Below are 23,264 nucleotides of genomic sequence, written 5' to 3'. Positions count from 1 at the left end.
TACTCCAGCATTTTGTGTCTATCTTCAGTGTAAACCAGCATCTGTCGTTCCTTACTACACATACACACACACACACATGGGCGCACACACACACACACCTACATATGTAGTTTTGCGTCTGGTACAACATGTATTAATCAATCAGTTCTAAACATCAGTCACTCTCCAAAGAATATGCTTGGTTGGAGATGTTGAATGGAGCAGTACAAATTTCATCATATCGAGAATGGCACTTGAAATCAGATGAAAGTGCCGTTGTTAGAAATACCAATTTGTTCAGAGTTCTCCACCATTTCATGCAATTTGCCTATGAATTGGTTAGTAAAACAAGAGGCTCTTTAGTCTCAATGGATAAGATGCATAATTCAATGAGATAAATAACCGTGGGACTGCGGATCAAAGAAAGACCAGAGTAAACCTGTTATTGTAGCAGTCAAGTCTCTCTCCCTCTCTACAGTTTAATGGGCAGGACACAAGTGTGAATGGTACTTGAATTTGTAAGGGGAATTTTCTTTGCAGACAAGACTGAAAAAAGGCACCGACCTGAAACATCACCTATTTATGTTTTCCAGAGATGCTGCCTGACCCGCTGAGTTGCTCCAGCATTTTGTGTCTTTTTACCCCCTCCCCCCCGCCTTAATTCTCAAAGGAAGCGGTCACGGTGGCGCTGTAGTAGAGTTGCTGCCTTACAGCGAGTGCAGCGCCGAAGAACCGGGATCAATCCCGCATACTGGTGCCGTCTGTACAGTGTTTGTACGTTCTCCCCGTGACCTGCGTGGGTTTTCTCCGAGATCATCGATTTCCTCCCATACTCCAAAGACGTACAGGTTTGTAGGTTAATTGGCTTGGCAAATGTAAAAATTGTCCCTAGTAGGTGTAGGATAATGTGGGGGGATCGTTGGTCGGCGCGGACCCGATGGGCCGAAGGGCCTGTTTCCACGCTGTATCTCTAGGCAGGTCCTTGTCCCTTCTTATGTTGCCATTGCATTTGAAAATACCACAAGCAATGAGCAGTCCATCACAGGTAGACACAATGTGCTGGAGTGACATCATATTTGCTCTGTGCTGTGAGAGCATTTTCGCACAAAATGTTGCATCAGGCACAAGGCCACGGAGGTGTGTTTGGGCAGTCACTGAATCAAAGATTAGCTTGAAGGAAGAGAGAGAGTCAAAAAGTTTGCTCAGTGGTGCAGCGGTAGAGTTGCTGCCTCACAGCGCCAGAGACCAGGGTTCGATCCTGACTATGGGTGCTGTCTGTAGGGAGTTTGCACGTTCTCCCAGTGACCATGTGGGTTTCTTCCGGGTGCTCCGGTTTCCTCCCCCGCTCCAAGTACATAGGATGGTGTTGGTGTACGGGGATTGCTGGTCGGCGCGGACTCGGTGGGCCGAATGGCCTGTTTCCATGCTGTATCTCTAAAATCTAAAGTAAAGTAATTATCAGTATTACGGTCGAAGAGGGGCTGAAGGTCCTGATGTTTATGAAGGAAGACAAAAATATGTCTGTAGACACAATTGGGAAGGAACTGTATCTACACTGTGTGACTCTATAACTGAGAGAACTGCAGCTGCTGTAGTGGTAGTAGGGGTTGCCAACTATCTCACTCCCAAATAAGGGACAAGGTGATGTCACTGCCCCACGTGACCTCACCCAGCCAGCGGCCACGTGCTCCCGCTCCACCAATGGCAGCCGCCAGGGCCGGGAGGCGGGTTGCTAAGCAACCTCCATTAGGCGGCGCCCGGGCCTCCGGGCCTACACTGTCCGGGCCTGCAGCGTCCGGGCCTACAGCACCCCCCGGGCCTAATACGGGACAAGGGCGGTCCCGTACGGGACAAACCAATTAAGTCCAAAATACGGAATGTCCCGGCTAATATGGGACAGTTGGCAACCCTAAGTGGTAGATGCCTGGAACACACTGCCATGGGTGATGGTAAAAGCAGACATTATTTCAACGTTTAAGAAGCATATAGACGGACGCACAAACATGCAAAGAGTGGAGAGATATGACCAAATATAGGCTGAATTGGCAACATGGTCGGCACTAAGATTGTGGGCCAAAGGGCCTGTTCCTGTGCCGAACTGTTCTATGTTGTTTGAAAGGAGCCTATGACAGTGGTTAGTAGAAACAAAGAATTGCAGCCATGATCACAATGAATGGCGGTGCTGGCTCAAAGGGCCAAATGGCCCCCTCCTGCGCCTATTTTCCATGTTTCTATGTTTCGATGGGTCGAGACCTGAAGAATGGTCTCGAGCCGAAACGTCGCCCATTCCTTCTCTCCAGAGATGCTGCCTGACCCGCTGAGTTACTCCAGCTTTTTGTGGTCTATCTTCAATGTAATAATAGTTACTGGTATCAAAGCGGAGACGGGAGATCAAAGACCAAGAGTTTCATTAGGCTGCATGCATCAGTTATCACAGGACATCGTGCAGCATGAAAACATGCAGGATGAGAGTGGGCAAAGTTTAAAGGAGAGATGTGCGGGACAAGTGTTTTTTGCACAGAGGGTGGGGCGTGCCTGGAACACACAGCCCCAAAGCAGATGTTAGCAGATGCAGATGGTCAAAGCAGATGTTAGTTCATTCAAAAGACTTTTGGAGAGGCACATGGTATGCATAGAATGGAGGGATATGGGGTTATGTGCAGATAGATAAGTGATGGTCTTGGCATCATGTTCGGCACAGGCATTGTGGGCCGAAGGGCCTGTTATTGTGTTGTACTGTTCTATGTTCTAATAGACCCTACAGCTCAGCAGGTCTATGCAGACCATCAAACACCCGCTTACACTAACTCCACACTTATGCCAGGCTATCGTCAACTCTTTCCAGCTTTAGTTTACTTTTTTATTATTGTCACGTGCACAGAGGTACAGTGAAAAGCTTTTGTTTGCGTGCGATCCAGTCAAAGAAAAGATTATACGTGAATACAATCAAGCCGTCCACATGCACAGATAAAGGGTGCAACATTTAGTGCAAGATGTAACATTGAAGTCCGATAAAGTCCACTTAACAGCATCTCACATTTCGCTTGGGCAGCCGACAGCCCAGTGGTATGAATATTGATTTCTTTAACTTCAGGTAGCCCCGGCATTCCCTCACTCTATCCCTCCCCCACCCAAGTCACACTAGCTTCTCGTTTTCACCCAACAAACAGCTAACAATGGCCTGTCAGATTTAGCTCTGAGGGCCAAAGGAATCAAGGGATATGAGGAAAAAGCAGGAAAGGGATACTGATTTTAGATGATCAGCCATGATCATATTGAATGGCGGTGTTGGCTTGAAGGGCCGAATGGCCTCCTACTGCACCTATCTTCTATGTTTCTGTTTCCTTTATCATTGTTACCTTTTTGCGTATCTTTCATTCACTGTTCTTTATCTCTCTACATCATCGTCTATATCTCTTGTTTCCCTTATCCCTAACCAGTCCGAAGAAGTGTCTCGAACCGAAACGTCACCCATTCCTTCTCTCCAGAGATGCTGCCTGTCCCGCTGAGTTATTTGAGACATTTTCTGTCTATCTAAAGTCCACTTAAAGATTGTTCCCAGCTGTTACCCGGCAACTGAACCGTCCAACCTACAACCAGTGCAGTCCTGAACAGACTTGATCAGACTTTACTTGCTTTATCTTGCACTAAACGTTGCTCACGTTATTCCCTTTGTCATGTATCTGTACACTGTGGACAGCTCGATTGTAATCATGTCTTGTCTTTCCACTGACTGGTTAGCACGCAACAAAAGCTTTTCACTGTACCTTGGTGCACACGACAATAAGCTAAACTCAAACTAAACTCAGCTCAATCTCAAAGGTCTCCAATCAGGTAGATGGAAAGTCTGATCTTGTAAGTTCATTCGTCAAAGAAGCAGAATTAGGCCATTCAGCCCATCAAGTCTATCTTTCCTTCTCAACCACATTTTCCTGCTTTGTCTTCTGTTTGGATCTATTGTCTGATCTGTTTGGATAGCATGCAAAACAAAGCTTTTCACTGTACCTCGGTGCACGTGACAATGATAAACCCAGCCTTGACCTGAAACCCGAAGGGACTCGACCCGAAATGTCACCTGTTCCTTTCCTCCAGAGATGCTGCCTGACTCGCTGAGTTACTCCAGCTTTTTGTGTCTATCTTCGGTGTAAACCGGTGGGGCAGCGGCAGAGTTGCGCCAGAGACCCAGGTTCAATCCAGACCACGGGTGCAGTCTGTACGGAGTTTGTACGTTCTACCCGTGACCTGCGTGGGTTTTCTCTGGGCGCTCCGGTTTCCACCCACACTCCAAAGACGTACAAGTTTTGTAGGTTAATTGGCTTCGGTAAAATTGTAAATTGTCCCTGGTGTGTGTGGGGCTGTGTTAATGTGCGGGGATCGCTGGTCAGCGCGGACTCGGTGGGTCGAAAGGCCAGTTTTCACGCTGTATCTCTAAACTAATAATAGACCCAAATCTTGTGGCGCTTGCTTTGCGCTCCGCTCCCATGCTTTCTCAGTTATTCAATCGGCCTCAGTTAGCTGCTTGCTGCATTTTCCCCCGTGGTTTATAATTAGCCCCGGAGAGAAGGAAAATTGTCGAACATCCAGGTGTCCTTTGAGCGGCAGAGGTATTTACCTTTCACTCTGCCACCTGGCTTGGTCCCCTTTGATTTTTGCAGTGAGCCGCAAAGACAGCAAGGACTCTAATTAGCCCATTACCAGTTGCACTTGGAACACGGGAGAACAGGTACAGTAACAAGAGTAACGGGCGACCCTCGGGAATCGTTGTCCTTCTACGAAGTGTACAAAATCATGAGAGGAATAGATCGGGTAGATTCACAGAGTCATTTGCCCAGAGTAGGGGAATGGTGGACCAGAGGACATAGGTTCAAGGTGAAGGGGAAGAGATTTAATAGGAATCTGAGGGGTAACTTTTTCACACAAAGGGTGGTGGGTGTATGGAATGAACTGCCAGAGGAGGTAGTTGAGGCTGGGAACTATCCCAACGTTTAAGAAACTGTTAGATAGGTACATGGATAGGACAGGTTTGGAGGGATATGGACCAAACGCAGTTAGGTGGGACTAGTGTAGCTGGGACATGTTGGTCGGTGTGGGCAAGTTGGGCCGAAGGGCCTGTTTCCACACTGTATCACTCTATGACTTTATAACTCTAAGCAGCAATACAATGTACCAGCATCTGCAGTTATTTTCTTTCATCACATTATGCCTTTCATCGCTAATCCAGATATCATCTCATACTCAGCAAAACGCAAAATGCTGGAGGAACACAGCAGGTCAGGCAGCGCCTGTGGAGAGAATGTACAGACGCCTGAAGCAGGTTCCTGATCTGAAACGTCACCTGTCCGTTCCCTCCACAGATGCTGCCTGACGGGCTGAGTTCTTCCAGCACTTTTGTGTTTAGTTCAGGATTCCGGCATTTGACGTCTCTTGTGTGTCCATTTGTCATCGTTTCGCGTTGTTTTTTATGGGACATTGGTATCTGCAAATTGACTATTTCCCACATTACACCAGCGTCTACACAACTGTTGGATTGCCTTGTCGAGTTCTGCCTTCAGCAGCAATTCCAAGGACTAGAAACCTTGAGCAAAACACAAAAAGAGCTGGAAGAACTCAACAGGTCAGGCAGCACCTGTGAAAGGAAATAGACCGGCAACGTTTCGGGGTCGGACCATTGACCTATAGTTCCCAGGCCAAAAGAAAAAAAAACTGGAATAGATCGGGTAAATAGATCGGGTGTCAGAAGTTATGGGGAGAAGGGTCTCGACCCGAAACGTCACCCATTCCTTCTCTCCCGAGATGCTGCCTGACCTGCTGAGTCACTCCAGGATTTTGTGAATAAATCGATTTGTACCAGCATCTGCAGTTATTTTCTTATACTATAGGCAGGAGAATGGGGTTAGGAGGGAGAGATAGATCAGCCATGATTGAATGGTGGAGTAGACTTGATGGGCCGAATGGCCTTACTCTACTCCTATCACTTATGTTCTTATGGATCTTATGATCTTATGAGAGTCTATTGCTCTAAGTAAGGGAATCGAGAACCAGAGCACATAGGTTTAAGATGAGGGAGGAAAGATTTAATAGGAACTTGAGGGGTAACGTTTTCACACAAAGGTTGGTGGGTGTATGGAACGAGCTGCCGGTGGAGTCAGGTGCTATTGCAATGTTTAAGAAACATTCAGACAGGTACATGGATAGATGTGGAGGGATATGGACCAAATGCATGCAGGTGGGACTAGTATGGCTGGGACATGTTGATCGGCATGGGTGAGTTGGGTCGAAGGGCCTGTTTCCACACTATGACTGTGGGATGGAGCAAAAAGTAGCACTGGTGGAGAGAGGTGAGGAGTGAGGGATGTTTCTCGGAGATGCTTGAGCCGCTGAGTTACTCCAGCACATTATGCCTTTCATCGCTAATCCAGATATCATCTCATACTCAGCAAAACGCAAAATGCTGGAGGAACACAGCAGGTCAGGCAGCGCCTGTGGAGAGAATGTACAGACGCCTGAAGCAGGTTCCTGATCTGAAACGTCACCTGTCCGTTCCCTCCACAGATGCTGCCTGACGGGCTGAGTTCTTCCAGCACTTTTGTGTTTAGTTCAGGATTCCGGCATTTGACGTCTCTTGTGTGTCCATTTGTCATCGTTTCGCGTTGTTTTTTATGGGACATTGGTATCTGCAAATTGACTATTTCCCACATTACACCAGCGTCTACACATCTGTTGGATGTTTCAATGACGGTAAAATAATGACAGCACTGTGGAGCAGCGGTAGAGTTGCTGCCTTACAACCCTCACCAGTGACCCGGGTTCCATCCTGACCACAGGTGCTGTCTGTACGGAGTCTATATGTTCTCCCTGTGACCGTGTGGGTTTCCTCTGAGATCTTCGGTTTCCTCCCACATTCCAAAGACGTACGGGTATGTAGGTTAATTGGCTTGGTGTATGTGTAAATTTTCCCTAGTGTGTGTAGAATAGTGTTACTGTGCGGGGTGATCGCTGGTCGGTGTGGACCCGGTGGGCCGAAGGGCCTGTTTCCGCGCTGTATCTCTAAACTAAACTAAACCTCTGATCCTCAGTCTGTGGGTTACATTGCTACAAAAACATTTAGCTTGGAATGATGTGAATAATTCTGATCTTGGCTCCCAATGTCTGGGATCAATATCTTATCAGAGGTGTGGTCAAATACCTCTTGGCTGAGATCATTGGCTCTTTTATGTCGTTATAAAAATAAAATAATCTAGGCCCCGGACTTTGAATGGCAGAGTTTGTAATCCTTCAGTTATTTTCCAACGGATTAAAATTCTTTCAACTACCGGGCTGGGAAAGAAAGTGACTGCTGCCGAAGCAACTGTTGACCAAAGGAAAAGTGCCTTTCCGGGAGGTTTTATTTCCCGACAGGAATCCTTCGTCAGAAAGGATGTGTGTCTCTTGAGCGGCCAAGGTGCAAGTTCAAATCTCACTGCGTTGCGTAAAATGGAGGTTTAAACGTATTGTTGCACTGTTGAAGATGCTTATTTTTCATGTTCGTAAGATATACGAGCAGAATTAGGCCATTCAAGTCTACTTTGCCATTCAATCATGGCTAGGGTTGCCAACTTTCTAACTCCCAAATAAGGGACAAAAGGTGACGTCACCTCCCGCGCCCCACGTGACCTCACCCAGCCAGCGAGCACGCGCTCCCGTTCCACCAATGGCGGTCGCCCAGGCCGGGAGGCGGGTTGATACGCAACCTCCGTTCGGCGAACACACTCACCCCTGCTCCCCGAACACACTCCATTAGCCTACACTGTCTGGGCCTACAGTGGCCCGGGCCGACAGTGTCTGGGCCTACAGTGTCTGGGCCTGCACTGTCCAGGCCTACAGTATCTGGGCCTACAGTGTCTGGGTCTACAGTGTCCGGGCCTACAGTGTCTGGGCCTACAGCGGCCCATGGGCCTACAGTGTCCGGGCCTACAGCGTCCCCCGGGCCCAATACGGGACAAGGGCGGTCCCATATGGGACTAACCAATTTAGCCCAATATACGGGATGTCCTGGCTAATACGGGACAGTTGGCAACCCTAATCATGGCTGATCTCTCTTTCCCTCTCAACCCATTCTCCTGCCTTCCAATGGTCCAATGCTTTATTTATTGTCGTGTCTACAGGCACAGTGAAATACATTTTTTGCATACAGATCCGCAAGCCTATCCCTGTACATATCCCAGCGTACCCCACTCCCCATAACCCCTGAAGTCCGAACTAATCAAGAATCTGTCAACCTCCGCCTTAAAAATACCCACTGACTTTTGGCCTCCACAGCCGTCTGTAGCAATGAATTCCGCTGATTCACCTCCCTCTGACTAAAGAATTTACTCTGCCCATTTCCGTCGTTGATCCATATCCCGCTCAGCACTTTGGCAGCCTTCCTCACTGTCTGCAACTCCACCAATTTTGGTGCCGTTGGCCAACTTACTGACGAACCCATCTACATTTACGTCCAAGTCATCTATAAGAGTGGAGGTCCCAGCACAGATCCCTGTAGAATTCCACTGCTCACAGACCTCGATGCAGAACAACACCCTTCCTCGCAACCCTCTCTTCCTTCTGTGGCTGAGCCAGTTCTACATCCAAAGGACCGTCACTGAGGCTCCCATGCATCTTAATCTCGAAGATTGAGCCCACAATGAGGTCGTTTACTGGATCGAACGTGTTCGCCCGCCCCGGATCGCGGGGCTTGGGTCGAGGACATTTCACCGTCCGGCGCGGCCTAAGATGGCCGCGGGATATTTCTCTGCTGGGCGGGGGCTTCAATGTCGGGAGCCACGACCGCCCCGACGTGCAACAACAGCGGCAGCGACAGCGTGTTCGCCCACCCCGGATCGGACTTATCATCAGCGGAGCCGGCCGTCTTCGGAGGCTGCGGGAGCGGCTGCGACGCGCCTTAGGCTTGGCCCGCTGTGGACCGTCCGGTGCGGCCTGCAACCACAACAACCTGACTGCGGGCGAGGACAGCAGGAGAAGGGAAAGACATTGTGGCCTTCCATCACAGTGAGGAGAGAGAGGACTGGAGGAGACTCACTGTGATGGATGTTTCTTTGATGGATGTTTCTTTTTTTGTGTGTTTTTGGGGTTGGGTAATTTGAGTGCCTATTTAATGCTTTTATTGTTGGACTGTGTTTTTGGGGGTTTTGGGGTTGTGTAATTTGAATGCATATTTAATGCTTTTATTGTTGGGCTGTGTTTTGGGGGTTTTTGGGGTTGTGTAATTTGAATGCCTATTTAATGCTTTTATTGTTGGACTGTGTTTTGGGGGTTTTTTGGGGTTGTGTAATTTTAATGCTTATTTAATGCTTTTATTGTTGGACTGTGGGTGACTGAATTTCGTCCAATATTGGATGACAAATAAAGCTATCTTGAATCTTGAATCTTGAATCTTGAATGTAGCCAACATCCACTGACTCATCAATCACCTTTGTGGCGGCACGGTAGCGCAGCGGTAGAGTTGCTGCTTTACAGCGAATGCAGCGCCGGAGACTCAGGTTCGATCCTGACTACGGGTGCTGCACTGTAAGGAGTTTGTACGTTCTCCCCGTGACCTGCGTGGGTTTTCTCCGAGATCTTCGGTTTACTCCCACACTCCAAAGACGTACAGGTATGTAGGTTAATTGGCTGGGTAAATGTTAAAAAAAAAAAAAAAAATTGTCCCTAGTGGGTGTAGGATAGTGTTAATGTACGGGGATCACTGGGCGGCACGGACTTGGAGAGCCGAAAAGGCTTGTTTCCGGCTGTATATATATGATATGATGATGATCTCCTCCAAAAAAACCTCAATGAAGTGGCGGCGCCTAACGGCTGCGGCTCGCTAGCAGTCTGTTCGTCTTTTTTCCTTTTTTTTTGTTGTGTGTCGGTGTTGGGATGGTTTTTGTATTTTTTTTTGGTTGTGTATGAGTGGGGGGGTGGTGGTGTGGGTGGGGGGTGGCGGGGGGGGTGGGGGAAACTTTTCTCTTCCTCACGGCGCGGGATGCGGCTCGGCTGCGGGGCCTAACATCGCCCGGTGCGGCTCGGCCGCTGGACTTTACATCGCCCGGTGCGGCTTGGCTGCTGGACTTAACAGTACCCGGTGCGGCTCGGCCGCGGGACTTTACATCGCTGGTGCGGCTTGGCCGCTGGACTTAACAGTGCCCGGTGCGGCTCGGCCGCGGGACTTAACATCGCCCGGTGCGGCTCGGCTGCGGGACTTAACATCGCTGGTGCGGCTCGACCACGGGACTTTTCATCGCAGGTGCGGCTCGGCTGCGGGACTTTACATTGCTGGTGCGGCTCGACCACGGGACTTTACATCGCCCGGTGCGGCTCGGCTGCGGGACTTAACATCGCCCGGTGTGGCTCGGCTGCGGGACTTTACATCGCTGGTGCGGCTCGACCACGGGACTTTACATCGCCCGGTGCGGCTCGGCTGCGGGACTTAACATCGCCCGGTGCGGCTCGGCTGCGGGACTTTACATCGCTGGTGCGGCTCAACCATGGGACTTTACATCGCCCGGTGCGGCTCGGCTGCGGGACTTAACATCGCCCGGTGCGGCTCGGCTGCGGGACTTTACATCGCTGGTGCGGCTCGACCACGGGACTTAGCTGCGCAAGGCTTGGTCGCGGGGCCTTTCATCGCCCGGCTCGGCCGCGAGACGTTTCAGCGCCCGGTACGATTCGGCCGGGGGGACTTCCATCCCCTTGCGGGGACTGTGCGGGTCGGTCGGGGACGAGCTGTCTGTCCGTGGGCGTGGGGAAGAGAGTGGAAGTTTTGTTGCCTCCATCACAGTGAGGGGATGTTTGGAGTCACTGTGATGGACGTTTGTGTTGGGGCTATGTGTCTTGTGTTCTTTTTTTCTATGACTGCTATGTAGTTTCGTTCGGTACTTCGGTACCGAATGACAAATAAAGCTCTGTTATACTGTTATAAGACACGAACCACCATGGACAAAGCCATGCCTACTGACCCAAAATTAACACGTTCCCTTCCAAATGAGAATAAATGCTATTCTGAAGATAATCCACTCCCTCTTCTCCCCTCTCCCATCAGGCAAAAGATATAGAATTGTGAAAATACACACCTCCAGATTCAGGGACAGTTTCTTCTCAGCTGTTATCAGGCAACAGAACCATCCTACCACAACCAGAGAGCAGTGCTGAACTACTATCTACCTCTTTGATGACCCTCGGACTATCCTTGATCAGACTTTGCTGGCTTTACCTTGCACTAAACGTTATTCCCTTATTATATATCTATACACTGTAAATTGCTTGATTGTAATCATGTATTGTCTTTCTGCTGACTGGATATCACGCGACAAAAGCTTTTCACTGTACCTCGGTACACATGACAATAAACTAAACTGAGACTAAGAATTCTCTCCAATTGTTTCCCTACCACTGACGTGAGGCTCAACAGACTATAATTTCCTGGAATTTCTCCACAGCCCTTCTTAAACTCTTTATTAGTACGGGTGTCAGGGGTTATGGGGCGAAGGCAGGAGAGTGAGGTTGAGATAGATCAGCCATGATTGAATGGTGGAGTAGACTTGATGGGCCGAATGACCTAATTCTACTCCTAGAACTTATGAGACTTGTGAAACAAAGGAATAACATTGGCTAGACACAAAATGCTGGAGTAACTCAGCGGGTCAGGCAGCATCTCGGGAGAGAAGGAAAGGGTGACGTTTCGGGTCGAGATCCTTCTTCAGACTAATGTCAGGAGAGGGGGTGGGACAAAGATAGAATGTAGTTGGAGACAGTAAGACTAGTGGGAGAATTGGGAGGGGGGAGGGGATTGAGAGGGAAAGCAAGGGCTATCTGAAGTTAGAAAAGTCAATGTTCATACCGCTGGGGTGTAAACTACCCAAGCGAAATATGAGGTGCTGTTCCTCCAATTTGGGCTGGGCCTCACTCTGACAATGGAGGAGGCCCAGGACAGAAAGGTCAGATTGGGAATGGGAGGGGGAGTTAAAGTGCTGAGCCATTGGGAGATCAGGTAGGTTAAGACGGACTGAGCGGAGGTCAGTCCTGAACAACATTGGCTATTCTCCCGTCCTCCAGAACCTTGCCTTTGTCAAGGCCCCTGCAATCTTCTCTTTTGCCTCTCTCAATAATCTGAGATAGGTCTCATCCGGCTCTGGGGATTTATCTGCCTTAATGCTCTTCAAGAGCCTCTTGCTTGATCACAAACTGCCCTTGCTTATTAGTATTCGCCACACTGATCTCACTGTCTTCTATGTCCTTCTCCTTGGTGAATACAGATGCAAAGTACCCTCTCTCCAGCTCCATTTCCATCTCCCAATCTCCATCTCCACCCTCCCACCAGGAGCATTCGGATATCCTCCAGCATCTCCCTGGAGGAGACGGCAGCATCTATTATAAATGCTTTAAATCCTGCAGAGACTCCCCGTCAAATCTTACTTGGCATTTTCTGACGGACATTTAACCACGTTCACGATGCTATAAAAATGCTAATTTCTGGTGGTCGTTGGACAGACCATTCATTTGCTGCCTGGTTCAAACAGAGGAGCGGGGTTTGGCTGTGTTTACCACAGCTGGGATTTGCATGTCCATTTGAGATATGTATGCTCACTGCCCAAACACGGAACTGCGTGTGGCTCTGCAGTGTTACCATGGTGATCATAAGATCATTTAGTCTTCCAGTGTAAAGAAGCAGGGTTTATTCCAAATTATAGTGAAATCTCAACACTCACCCCTCTGCAGGTGAACCCAGAGAGAGAAAGGTTGAGTTAAATGTATTGCTGCGCGCATCTCAATGGCCGGGGGATTAACATGTGTGATGATAAGAAATTAATAGTTTGACCCTGCTCCGATATTAGGGGATGTGTAAAGATATTTCCAGCTAACATCCCCGCATTTAGGTGTCAGTTTGATGCATTATTCACGCATTAGGTGTTGCAGTGAATCATTTTGTGGTGCAATATTTATCTTAGAAAGTTAATAATCCCTGCTGTGGTTAGAGTTCTAACTCACTCTGATCAAACCTGCCCTCCACCCATCCCGAGGACCTTTTTTGCTTTTGATGCAGAGTGAGTGAAGAACATTCACTCCACCTTCTGGGGTGTAACCAAATCAGATTCCACATTTGCTCGACATCACCTGGAATGCGGTTGTTCCTTTTGCATAGCTTTCATTCATTTGTTAACTGTTACCTTTTCATATCTCTCGTTTACCTCTCCCCTGACTCTCAGTCTGATGAAGGGTCTCGACCCGAATTGTCACCTGTTCCTTTTCTCCAGAGATGCTGCCTGACACGCTGAGTTACTCCAGTTTTTGGTGTCTATCTTCGGTGTAAACCAGCATCTGCAGTTCCTTCCTACACATGCAGGTTAAGTCTATGTGGCGCAGCGGTAGAGTCGCTGCCTTACAACGCCAGAGACCCGGCTTTGATCCTGACTACGAGGGTGCCGTCTGTACGAGGGTGCATCCTTTAGAAGGATGAGAGGGGATCTTATCGAAACATATAAGATTATTAAGGGGTTGGACACCATGTTCCCAATGTTGGGGGAGTCCAGAACCAGGGGCCACAGTTTAAGAATAAGGGGTAGGCCATTTAGAATGGAGATAAGGAAAAACTTTTTCAGTCAGAGAGTTGTAAATCTGTGGAATTCACTGCCTCAGAAGACAGTGGAGGCCAATTTTCTGAATGCATTCAAGATAGAGCTTGATAGAGCTCTTAAGGATAGCGGAGTCAGGAGGTATGGGGAGAAGGCAGGAACGGGGTACTGATTGAGAATGATCAGCCATGATCACATTGAATGGTGGTGTTGGCTCGAAGGGCCGAATGGCCTCCTCCTGCACCTATTGTCTATTGTACGGAGTTTGCATGTCCTTTCTATGACCGCTAAGGATTTCTCCGGGTACTCCGGTTTCCTCCCACACACCAACGACGTACAGGTTTGTAGATAGACACAAAAATATTTGTAGGTTGTGTAGGAAGGAACTGCAGATGCTAGTATGTAACCAAAAATAGACACAAAGTGCTGGAGTAACTCAGCAGGTCAGGCAGCAACTCTGGAGAACATGGATCGGTTCAAGATCCTTCTTCGGACTTCTTCAAAGAAAGTGCAGTCTTTAGGGTCTTTAGGGTCACTACAAGCGACAACTTAATTTATAATATCCAACAACACAGTAAATTGTACCAAAGATTTGTGTCGGGACATTTATCAGGTAGTATTTGACAACACGCTGTTGCATTCACAAGAGCGGTAACACTTCAAAAAGTACTTAATTGCCTGTAAAGCTCTTTGGGATGTCCCAAGATAGTGATAGAAGCTGTATATATGCAAATTCCCATTTCCGAAAATAAAATCAGGCCTGTAATCCTGTCACCGATGATTTACAATTTATTAAACGCCAAAGTGCTGATTTAAATTTGACAAGTGTGACCATCCTTGAATAATGGCACCCGAGATGGAGGGTGACCTTCAGAGCTGCCTGCCTTTAACCAGCACTGCACAACCAATCCTGGGAGAGGGGCAAAGGGGTTCATAAGTCCATGCGTTCTAGGAGCAGAATTAGGCCATTCGGCCCATCAAGTCTACTCCGCCATTTGTGCGGCACGGTGGCACAGCGGATGCAGCGGCGGAGACCCGGGTTCGATCCTGACTATGGGCGCCGTCTGTACGGAGTTTGTACGTTCTCCCCGTGACCTGCATGGGTTTTCTCCGAGATCTTCGGTTTCCTCCCACACTCCAAATACGTACAGGTTTGTAGGTTAATTGGCTGGGTAAATGTAAAAATTGTCCTTAGTGGGTGTAGGATAGTGTTAATGTGCGGGGATCGCTGGGCGGCGCGGACCCGGTGGGCTGAAAGGGCCTGTTTCCGCACTGTATCTCTAAACTAAACTAAACTAAGCCATTCAATCGTGACTGATCTATCTTTCCCTCTCAACCCCATTTTCCTGCCTTCTCCCCATAACCCCTGACATCCTTACTAACCAAGAATTTGTCAATCTCCGCCTTAAAATCTTTCCGCTGACTGGGTAGCACACGACAAAAGCTTTTCACTCCGTCAATAAACCAAACTGAATTGAATTTTTTAAATCCAATTACTTGGCCTCCACAGCCATCTATGGCAATGAATCCACCACCCTCTGATTAAAGAGATTTACTCATCTGCTTTCTAAAAGGTAAAGTGCGATGTGGAGTCCAGCATTTCTCCAGCACAGGATCACAGGACACTACAACTTATAGCAGGTGGGACTAGTGTAGCTGGGACATGTTGGCCGGTATGGGCAAGTGAGATACATGGAACTGCAGGGGCTGGTTTACAAAAATAAGACACCGAGTGCTGGAGTAACTCAGCGGGTCAGGCAGCATCTCTGGAGAACATGGATAGGTGACGTTTCGGTTCAGGAGCCTTCTTCAGACTTCTAAACTCCAGAGTGTACGGGCCCAGAGCGATCAAACGCACCTCATACCCAGTCAATCCAGTCATTCCCGGGATCATTGACGTAAACCTCCTCTGGACCTTCTCCATCGCCAGCACATCCTTCCTCAGATATGGGGCCCAACTATTAGTAAGTTCTGCGGAGGATGCTGTTCGGATAGGCTGTTCCTTTAAGAATACATTCATGTCAAAGTAACGCATGAATCCTGAAAATCCCCACACCTCGCCTCCTCCCTTCAGGTGCCCAGAACAGTGCCCCATGAGCCATTGTCTAATTACTGCTCTCCTGTGACTAGCTGAATTTCCACCTGCATTGTTTCCATTCCAGAGGCTAACTAGGGAGCAGTCTATGTTGCAGGAAAGCAAACAGCAGATGCGAAGGTAAATCGAAGGTAGACACAAAATGCTGTAGTAACTCAGCGGGTCAGGCAGCATCCCGGGAGAGAAGGAATGAGTGACGTTTCGGGTCGAGAAAGGTCTGAAGAAGGGTCTCGACCCGAAACGTCACCCATTCCTTCTCTCCAGAGATGCTGCCTGACCCGCTGAGTTACTCCAGCATTTTTGTGTCTAGTAGTCTACGTTGGTTTACTTGCTTGTGCCTCAGTAAAGACTGCCCCCTGTTTTCCTTTCCTTTTACGAGCCATCATGAAACATCATCGTGTAGACCCGGGTATGAAAAAGCCAAAAGAAAGCATTTGGTTTAGGTTTACGTTTATTATTGTCACGTGTGCCGAGGTACAGTGAAAAGCTTTTTGTTGCGTACTACCCAGTCAGCGCGAGTCTGAAGAAAGGTCTCGACCTGAAACGTCACCCATTCCTTATCTCCAGAGATGCTGCCTGTCCCGCTGAGTTACTCCAGCATTTTGTGTCTGTCTTCGGTTTAAACCAGCACCTGCAGTTCCTTCCTACACAGCGGAAAGACTATACATGATTACAACCAAGCCGTCCACAGTGTACAGAAAAATAAAGGGAATAACGTTTAGTGCAAGAGATAGTCCAGCGTAGTCTGATTAAAGATAGTTTAAATATCTCCAATGAGGTGTATGGTAGGTCAGGACCGCTCTCTAGTTGGTGATTGAATATTCAGTTACCTAATAACAGCTGGAAAGAAACTGTCCCTGAATCTAGAGGTGTGCGTTTTCACACTTCTGTACCTTTTGCCCAATGGGAGAGGGGAGAAGAGGGAATGACCGGGGTACGACTTGCCCTTCATGATGCTGCTGGCCTTGCCGAGGCAGCGTGAAGTGTAGAGGGAGTCAATGGAAGGGAGGTTGGTTTGCGTGATGGTCTGGGCTGCGTCCACATCTCTCTGCAATTTCTTGCGGTCTTGGGTGCTGTCTGTACGGAGTTTGTACGTTCTCCCTATGACCGTGTGGGTTTTCTCCGGGTGCTCTGGTTTCCTTTCACACTCCAAAGACATACAGGTTTATAGGTTGACACAAAAAGCTGGAGTAACTCAGGCATCATCTCTGGAGAGGAGGAATGGGTGACGTTTCGGGTCGACACCCCTTCTTCAGACAAATTGGCTTCAGTACAAAATTGTAAATTGTCCCTCGTGTGTGGGATAGTGATAGTGTATGGGGATCGCTCGCTGGGCCGAAGGACCTGTTCCCGCACTGTATCTCTAAACTAAACTAAACTAAATGGCAGGATCAGGCAGCAGTGGTTAAATGGTAGCTATATTAAATTATAATTTTGCTTCAGTATTTTCTAGGATAGCAGCTCAGCTGGCTTGACATAATTTGAGATTAAAAATTATATATTTGCCTTTAAACTAAAAAGAGAGGTATTAAATTGAGTAATCATAGCCAAGGAGGATAAAGCCTCCCTGGAAATGTATTGCATCTGAGCTTTGTAAAAACAACCAGGAGAGAGGGAACAGGGCAGCACAGCTGACATTTCATCATTCATTCAAGAAAGGTGCAGCCAAGACTGCCGGGAGTGGCTTGGTTATACAGCACCCGCATTAGCGCAGTGAGAGGGAAGATGTCCAGGGTGCTATAAACAAGCCACTTAATATCAGTGGTCTGTAAAATCATGCAAATATCACTACAAAGGGGAGATTTTTTGAATGCAAAAGTACAAATAAAGGGTGGCACAGCGGTAGAGTTGCTGCCTTACAGCGGATGCAGCGCCGGAGACCCGGGTTCCATCCCGACTACGGGTACTGTCTGTACGGAGGTTGCACGTTCCCTGTAGGGAGGTTGGTTTGCGTGATGGTCTGGGCCGCGCCCACATCTCTCTGCAATTTCTTGCGGTCTTGGATGCTGTCTGTACGGAGTTTGTACGTTCTCCCTGTGACCTGCGTGGGTTTTCTCTGAGATCTTCAGTTTCCTCCCACACTCCAAAGACGTACAGTTATGTAGGCTAATTGGTTGGGTAAATGTAAAAATTGTCCCCAGTGGGTATGTTAATGTACGGGGATCGCTGGTCGGCGCGGACCCGGTGGGCCGAAAGGGCCTGTTTCTGCGCTGTATCTCTAAACTAAACAAAAACAATGAGGAGAGGTCAACACGGTTTTAAAAGGAAAAGATTCCACATCGTGGAGTAGTTCGGATGTGTAGGAAGGAACTGCAGATGCCGGTTTAAACCGAAGATGGGACACTAAAAGCTGGAGTAACTCAGCGGGTTGGACAGCATCTCCGTCTGACCCGCTGAGTTACTCCAGCTTTTTGTGTCTAACCATGGAGTAGTTATCAAGCATCTACTGTAAGATCTGAAGTGAAGATAGACACAAAATGTCAGAGTAACAGGCAGCATCTCTGGAGAGAAGGAATGGGTGACATTTCAGGTGAAATGTCTCAACCACTGCTTCCCTCCAGAGATTCTGTCTGTCCCGCTGAGTTACTCCAGCAATTTGTTTCTGTGTTCAGTGTAAACCAGCATCTGCAGTTCCTTCCTATGCATGTTCTAAAAGCCCTTTGATGAATCTAGTCAATTAGTGATTAAGGTCAATGCAGGCAGAGTCGGGGACAGAAGAGATATTTGTTCATCTGAGAGATAAAAGCACTTCCAGATTGAATTGATTGGAAACAGGCCCTTCAGTCCACGCCGACCATCGATCACCCTTTCACACCAGTTCTATGTTATCCTACTTTCTCATCTACTCGCTACACACGAGGGGCAATTTACAGAGGGCCAATTAACCTACAAACCCGCACGTCTTTGGGATGTGGGAGGAATCCGGAGCACCTGGAGTAAACCCACGCGGTCAAAGGGAGAACATGCAAACACCACAAACTGGGTCTCTGGCACTTGAGGCAGTCGACTGTGTTTGGCCTCCATGTCTGACGAAAGGATGTGCTGGTGTAGGGAAAGGGTCCAGAGAAGGTTTACGAGAATGATCTCAGGGATGATTGGGTTAATGTATGAGGAGGGTTTGATGGTTCTGGACCTGTACTCGCTGCAGTTTAGAAGGATGAGGGGGGGGGTCTCATTGAAACCTACTCGATAATAAAAGTCCTGGATAGAGTGGACATTGCAAGGATGTTTCCAGAAAAGGGCGAGTCTAGAACCAGACGACCCGGCCTCAGAATAAAAGGACATACCTTTAGAAAGGAGACGAGAAGGAATTTCTTTAGACCCTCTGGTGGTCTTCTTCTTCTTTTGTGTCCGTCATCTATGTTTCAAATGTTACATCGCTGTCATCGTCCGTCCTGAAAAGGGACGCAAGCTTCCGGCGACAATCAGTGCGAGCCATTACCTGTACAGTAGATGATGGTGATAGCAGAATTAGCTCAGGACACTTCCAGTTTCTAGCCCCGCGACGTGGACACTTCTGCTATGGGGCTGCCAGAGGGTGGTGAATATGTGGAATTCATTGCCACAGGTGGCTGTGGAGGCCAAGTCATTGGATATTTTCTAAAGCGGAGATTGATAGGTTCTTGAGTCAGTAAAGTTTACAGGGAGTGGGTTTGAGAGGGAAAAAATAGATCAGCTACAATTAAATGGCACAGTTTACTCGATGGGCCAAATGACCTAATTGTGCTCCAATTTCTTATGGCCTTCAGTCTGAAGGAAGGTCCCGACCCGAAATGTCACCTGTCCATTCCCTCCACAGATGGATGCCTGACCTGCTGAGTTCCTCCAGCACTTTGTGTTTTGTGTTGGGTTTATTTCTAGAGGGACAGATTTGAAAGGAATCAAAAAGAATGTTAGGCTTTGGTCAGACCACACATGCATTGCAGGTCACTGCATTGAATCTATCTATCTATATAATACTAAAACTCTGCGGTCCAACATTCCGTATGTATGTATGTATATGTGTATGTACGGAAGATTACTTACAAACCCTACTCCTCCTAGACGGTACACCAAAGCGCTACGATTTTTGTACCGCCGTATTCACCATTAACCTGGGCAACTATTGTAAGTACTTTCGTTCAAATTGAAGCTACCTTTTTAAAGCTAGAGAGATATTAAAGTTTAAATTTTTCATTTCTAACCCTTTTCTTCAAGGGGCTACATTTGTTTCCAAAAGTTTCCAGAAAAGGATTTAGTTTTCAGCAAGGATTTAGTTTTCAGCTTGTGACGGCTACATTGTTTCGAAAAGCTTCCAAGAAGTCTTTTTTGTTATTGCAAGTCAAGTCAAGTCAAGTCAGTTTTATTTGTATAGCACATTTAAAAACAACCCACGTTGACCAAAGTACTGCACATCTGATTAGGAAAAAACAAACAAACATCTGATTAGGGAAAAAAAAAAAGAATGAAGGCTATAGTGGTCACTTGACATACACAGATCAGGAGGACGGGCCCAACGGGCACACTTGGAGAGTAAGAGTGGGGCTGGGGGAGGAGAGAATGGGGGGTGTGGGGACGGGCCCAACGGGCCCTCTTTTCCGGGCCCAACGGGCACACTTGGAGAGTAAGAGTGGGGCTGGGGGAGTGAGAATGGGGGGTGTGGGGACGGGCCCAACGGGCCCTCTTTTCTAGTATAATACTAAAACTCTGCGGTCCAACATTCCGTATGTATGTATGTATATGTGTATGTACGGAAGATTACTTACAAACCCTACTCCTCCTAGACGGTACACCAAAGCGCTACGATTTTTGTACCGCCGTATTCACCATTAACCTGGGCAACTATTGTAAGTACTTTCGTTCAAATTGAAGCTACCTTTTTAAAGCTAGAGAGATATTAAAGTTTAAATTTTTCATTTCTAACCCTTTTCTTCAAGGGGCTACATTTGTTTCCAAAAGTTTCCAGAAAAGGATTTAGTTTTCAGCAAGGATTTAGTTTTCAGCTTGTGACGGCTACATTGTTTCGAAAAGCTTCCAAGAAGTCTTTTTTGTTATTGCAAGTCAAGTCAAGTCAAGTCAAGTCACTTTTATTTGTATAGCACATTTAAAAACAACCCACGTTGACCAAAGTACTGCACAGAGTAAGAGTGGGGCTGGGGGAGGAGAGAATGGGGGGTGTGGGGACGGGCCCAACGGGCCCTCCCCAACGGGCACACTTGGAGAGTAAGGGTGGGGCTGGGGGAGGAGAGAATGGGGGGTGTGGGGACGGGCCCAACGGGCCCTCTTTTCTAGTATAATACTAAAACTCTGCGGTCCAACATTCCGTATGTATGTATGTATATGTGTATGTACGGAAGATTACTTACAAACCCTACTCCTCCTAGACGGTACACCAAAGCGCTACGATTTTTGTACCGCCGTATTCACCATTAACCTGGGCAACTATTGTAAGTACTTTCGTTCAAATTGAAGCTACCTTTTTAAAGCTAGAGAGATATTAAAGTTTAAATTTTTCATTTCTAACCCTTTTCTTCAAGGGGCTACATTTGTTTCCAAAAGTTTCCAGAAAAGGATTTAGTTTTCAGCAAGGATTTAGTTTTCAGCTTGTGACGGCTACATTGTTTCGAAAAGCTTCCAAGAAGTCTTTTTTGTTATTGCAAGTCAAGTCAAGTCAAGTCAGTTTTATTTGTATAGCACATTTAAAAACAACCCACGTTGACCAAAGTACTGCACATCTGATTAGGAAAAAACAAACAAACATCTGATTAGGGAAAAAAAAAAAGAATGAAGGCTATAGTGGTCACTTGACATACACAGATCAGGAGGACGGGCCCAACGGGCACACTTGGAGAGTAAGAGTGGGGCTGGGGGAGGAGAGAATGGGGGGTGTGGGGACGGGCCCAACGGGCCCTCTTTTCCGGGCCCAACGGGCACACTTGGAGAGTAAGAGTGGGGCTGGGGGAGTGAGAATGGGGGGTGTGGGGACGGGCCCAACGGGCCCTCTTTTCTAGTTACTACTAAAACCCAAAGTACTTACATAGAAAATAGGTGCAGGAGGAGGCCATTTGACCCTTTGAGCCAGCAGCGCCATTCATTGTGATCACGGCTGATCATCCACAATCAGTAACCAGTGCCTGCCTTCTCCCCATATCCCTTGATTCCACTAATCCCTAGAGCTCTATCTAACTATCTTTTAAATTCATCCAGTGAATTGGCCTCGACTGCCTTCTGTGGCAGAGAATTCCACAAATTCACAACTCTCTGAGTGAAAAGGTTTCTTCTCACCTCAGGTTTAAATGTCCTCCCCTTTATTCTTAGTCTGTAGCCCCTGATTCTGGACTCCCCCAACATTGGGAACATTTTACCTGCATCGAGCTTATCCAGTCCTTTTATAATTTTATACGTCTCTATAATGTCCCCTCTCAACCTTCTTAACTCCAGTGAAGTATAGCACAAATACTTTGCTATAACACTAGGATAAATTCTCAACCAAGAAAACCAAGCCCAATGCTAAAGGAGTATCTCAGCTTTTATCTTGCACTAAACGTTATTCACGTTATTCCCTTTATCATATATCTGTACACTGTGGATGGCTCGATTGTAATGATGTATTGTCTTTCCACTGACTGGTTAGCACGCAACAAAAGCTTTTCACTGTACCCCGATACACATGACAATAAACTGAGCTCAAACACGCTATACGTAGTTTAGTTTAGTTTAGAGACTGGCGGCTTCCAAAGGCTGCAGTATGTACAAAAAGATAGACACAAAATGCCGGAGTAACTCAGTGGGGTGGCACGGTGGCGCAGCGGTAGAGTTGCTGCCTTACAGCGAATGCAGCGCCGGAGACCTGGGTTCAATCCCGACTACGGGTGCTGTCTGTACGGAGTTCATACGTTCTCCCCGTGACCTGCATGGGTTTTCTCCGAGATCTTCGGTTTCCTCCCACACTCCAAAGACTTTCAGGTTTGTAGGTTAATTGGCTTGGTAAATGGAAAAATTGTCCCTCGTGGGTATAGGATAGTGTTAATGTGCGGGGATCGCTGATCGGCGCGGACTCGGTGGGCCGAAAGGCCTGTTTCCGCGCTGTATCTCTAAACTAAACCAAACTAATCTCTCTGCGTCTCCCTCTCCCCTGACTCTCGGTCTGAAGAAGGGTCTCGACCCTGAAACGTCTCCCATTCCTTCTCTCCCGAGATGCTGCCTGTCCCGCTGAGTTACTCCAGCATTTTGTGTCTGTCTTTTTGTACATACTGCAGCCGTTGGAAGCCCACGTGTGTTTTATCTTCTCTGGTCTTTGAGCATCACACTTAATGCTGTCAGCGGAAATCAGGAATGACAGGTACATAAGGCTCACAAGGTTTTGCTCTTCACCACCTGTGGATTTGTATTAGGTCATTCCTCTCGCCTCTCCTTTCAAGATTAGAGACACAGCCTGTTCATTCATTCCTGATCAGAGTCAAGAGTGTTTTATTGTCATATGTCCCAGATAGCACAATGAAATTCTTACTTGCTGCAGCTCAACAGAATATGTAAACATAGTACACTGTAAATAATAATAATAATAATAATAATAGTCTATTGTAGTTCGAAGCTTATTTGAGGTTGTAGTGTTTAACAGCCTG

The 23,264-nt window shown here is 47.5% G+C and overlaps 1 protein-coding gene and 1 long non-coding RNA gene across 4 annotated transcripts in view; one reads left to right on the top strand and one right to left on the bottom strand.

Annotated features, from left to right (window-relative positions):
• The window catches only part of efcab11 (EF-hand calcium binding domain 11), a 69,687-nt gene that overhangs the window by 33,855 nt on the left and 12,568 nt on the right, over window positions 1-23,264 (top strand). Inside the window, exon 6 of one of the 3 annotated variants that reach the window (XM_078406936.1) lies at window positions 8,630-9,357. The exons of 1 other annotated variant lie outside the window; for it this stretch is intronic. In XM_078406936.1, the coding sequence (XP_078263062.1) occupies window positions 8,630-8,645 (16 nt within the window). In that variant the 3' untranslated portion in view covers window positions 8,646-9,357. One more of the 3 variants, XM_078406933.1, reaches the window with a different exon arrangement.
• Window positions 16,174-23,264, bottom strand: part of LOC144597484 (uncharacterized) — a 45,750-nt gene continuing 38,659 nt past the window's right edge. Inside the window, exons 2-3 of the long non-coding RNA XR_013547753.1 lie at window positions 18,948-19,102; window positions 16,174-16,304 (exon numbers count right to left, since the gene is read on the bottom strand). This is a non-coding gene — a long non-coding RNA (uncharacterized LOC144597484). The remainder of the gene's footprint in view (window positions 16,305-18,947; window positions 19,103-23,264) is intronic.

The sequence above is a fragment of the Rhinoraja longicauda genome, chromosome 10 (genome assembly GCF_053455715.1).
Source record: "Rhinoraja longicauda isolate Sanriku21f chromosome 10, sRhiLon1.1, whole genome shotgun sequence".
In the NCBI taxonomy this organism is placed as follows: Eukaryota; Metazoa; Chordata; class Chondrichthyes; order Rajiformes; family Arhynchobatidae; genus Rhinoraja; species Rhinoraja longicauda.
Note: the sequence above shows the minus strand (reverse complement) of the source record. Positions and strands in the feature narration are given on the sequence as shown.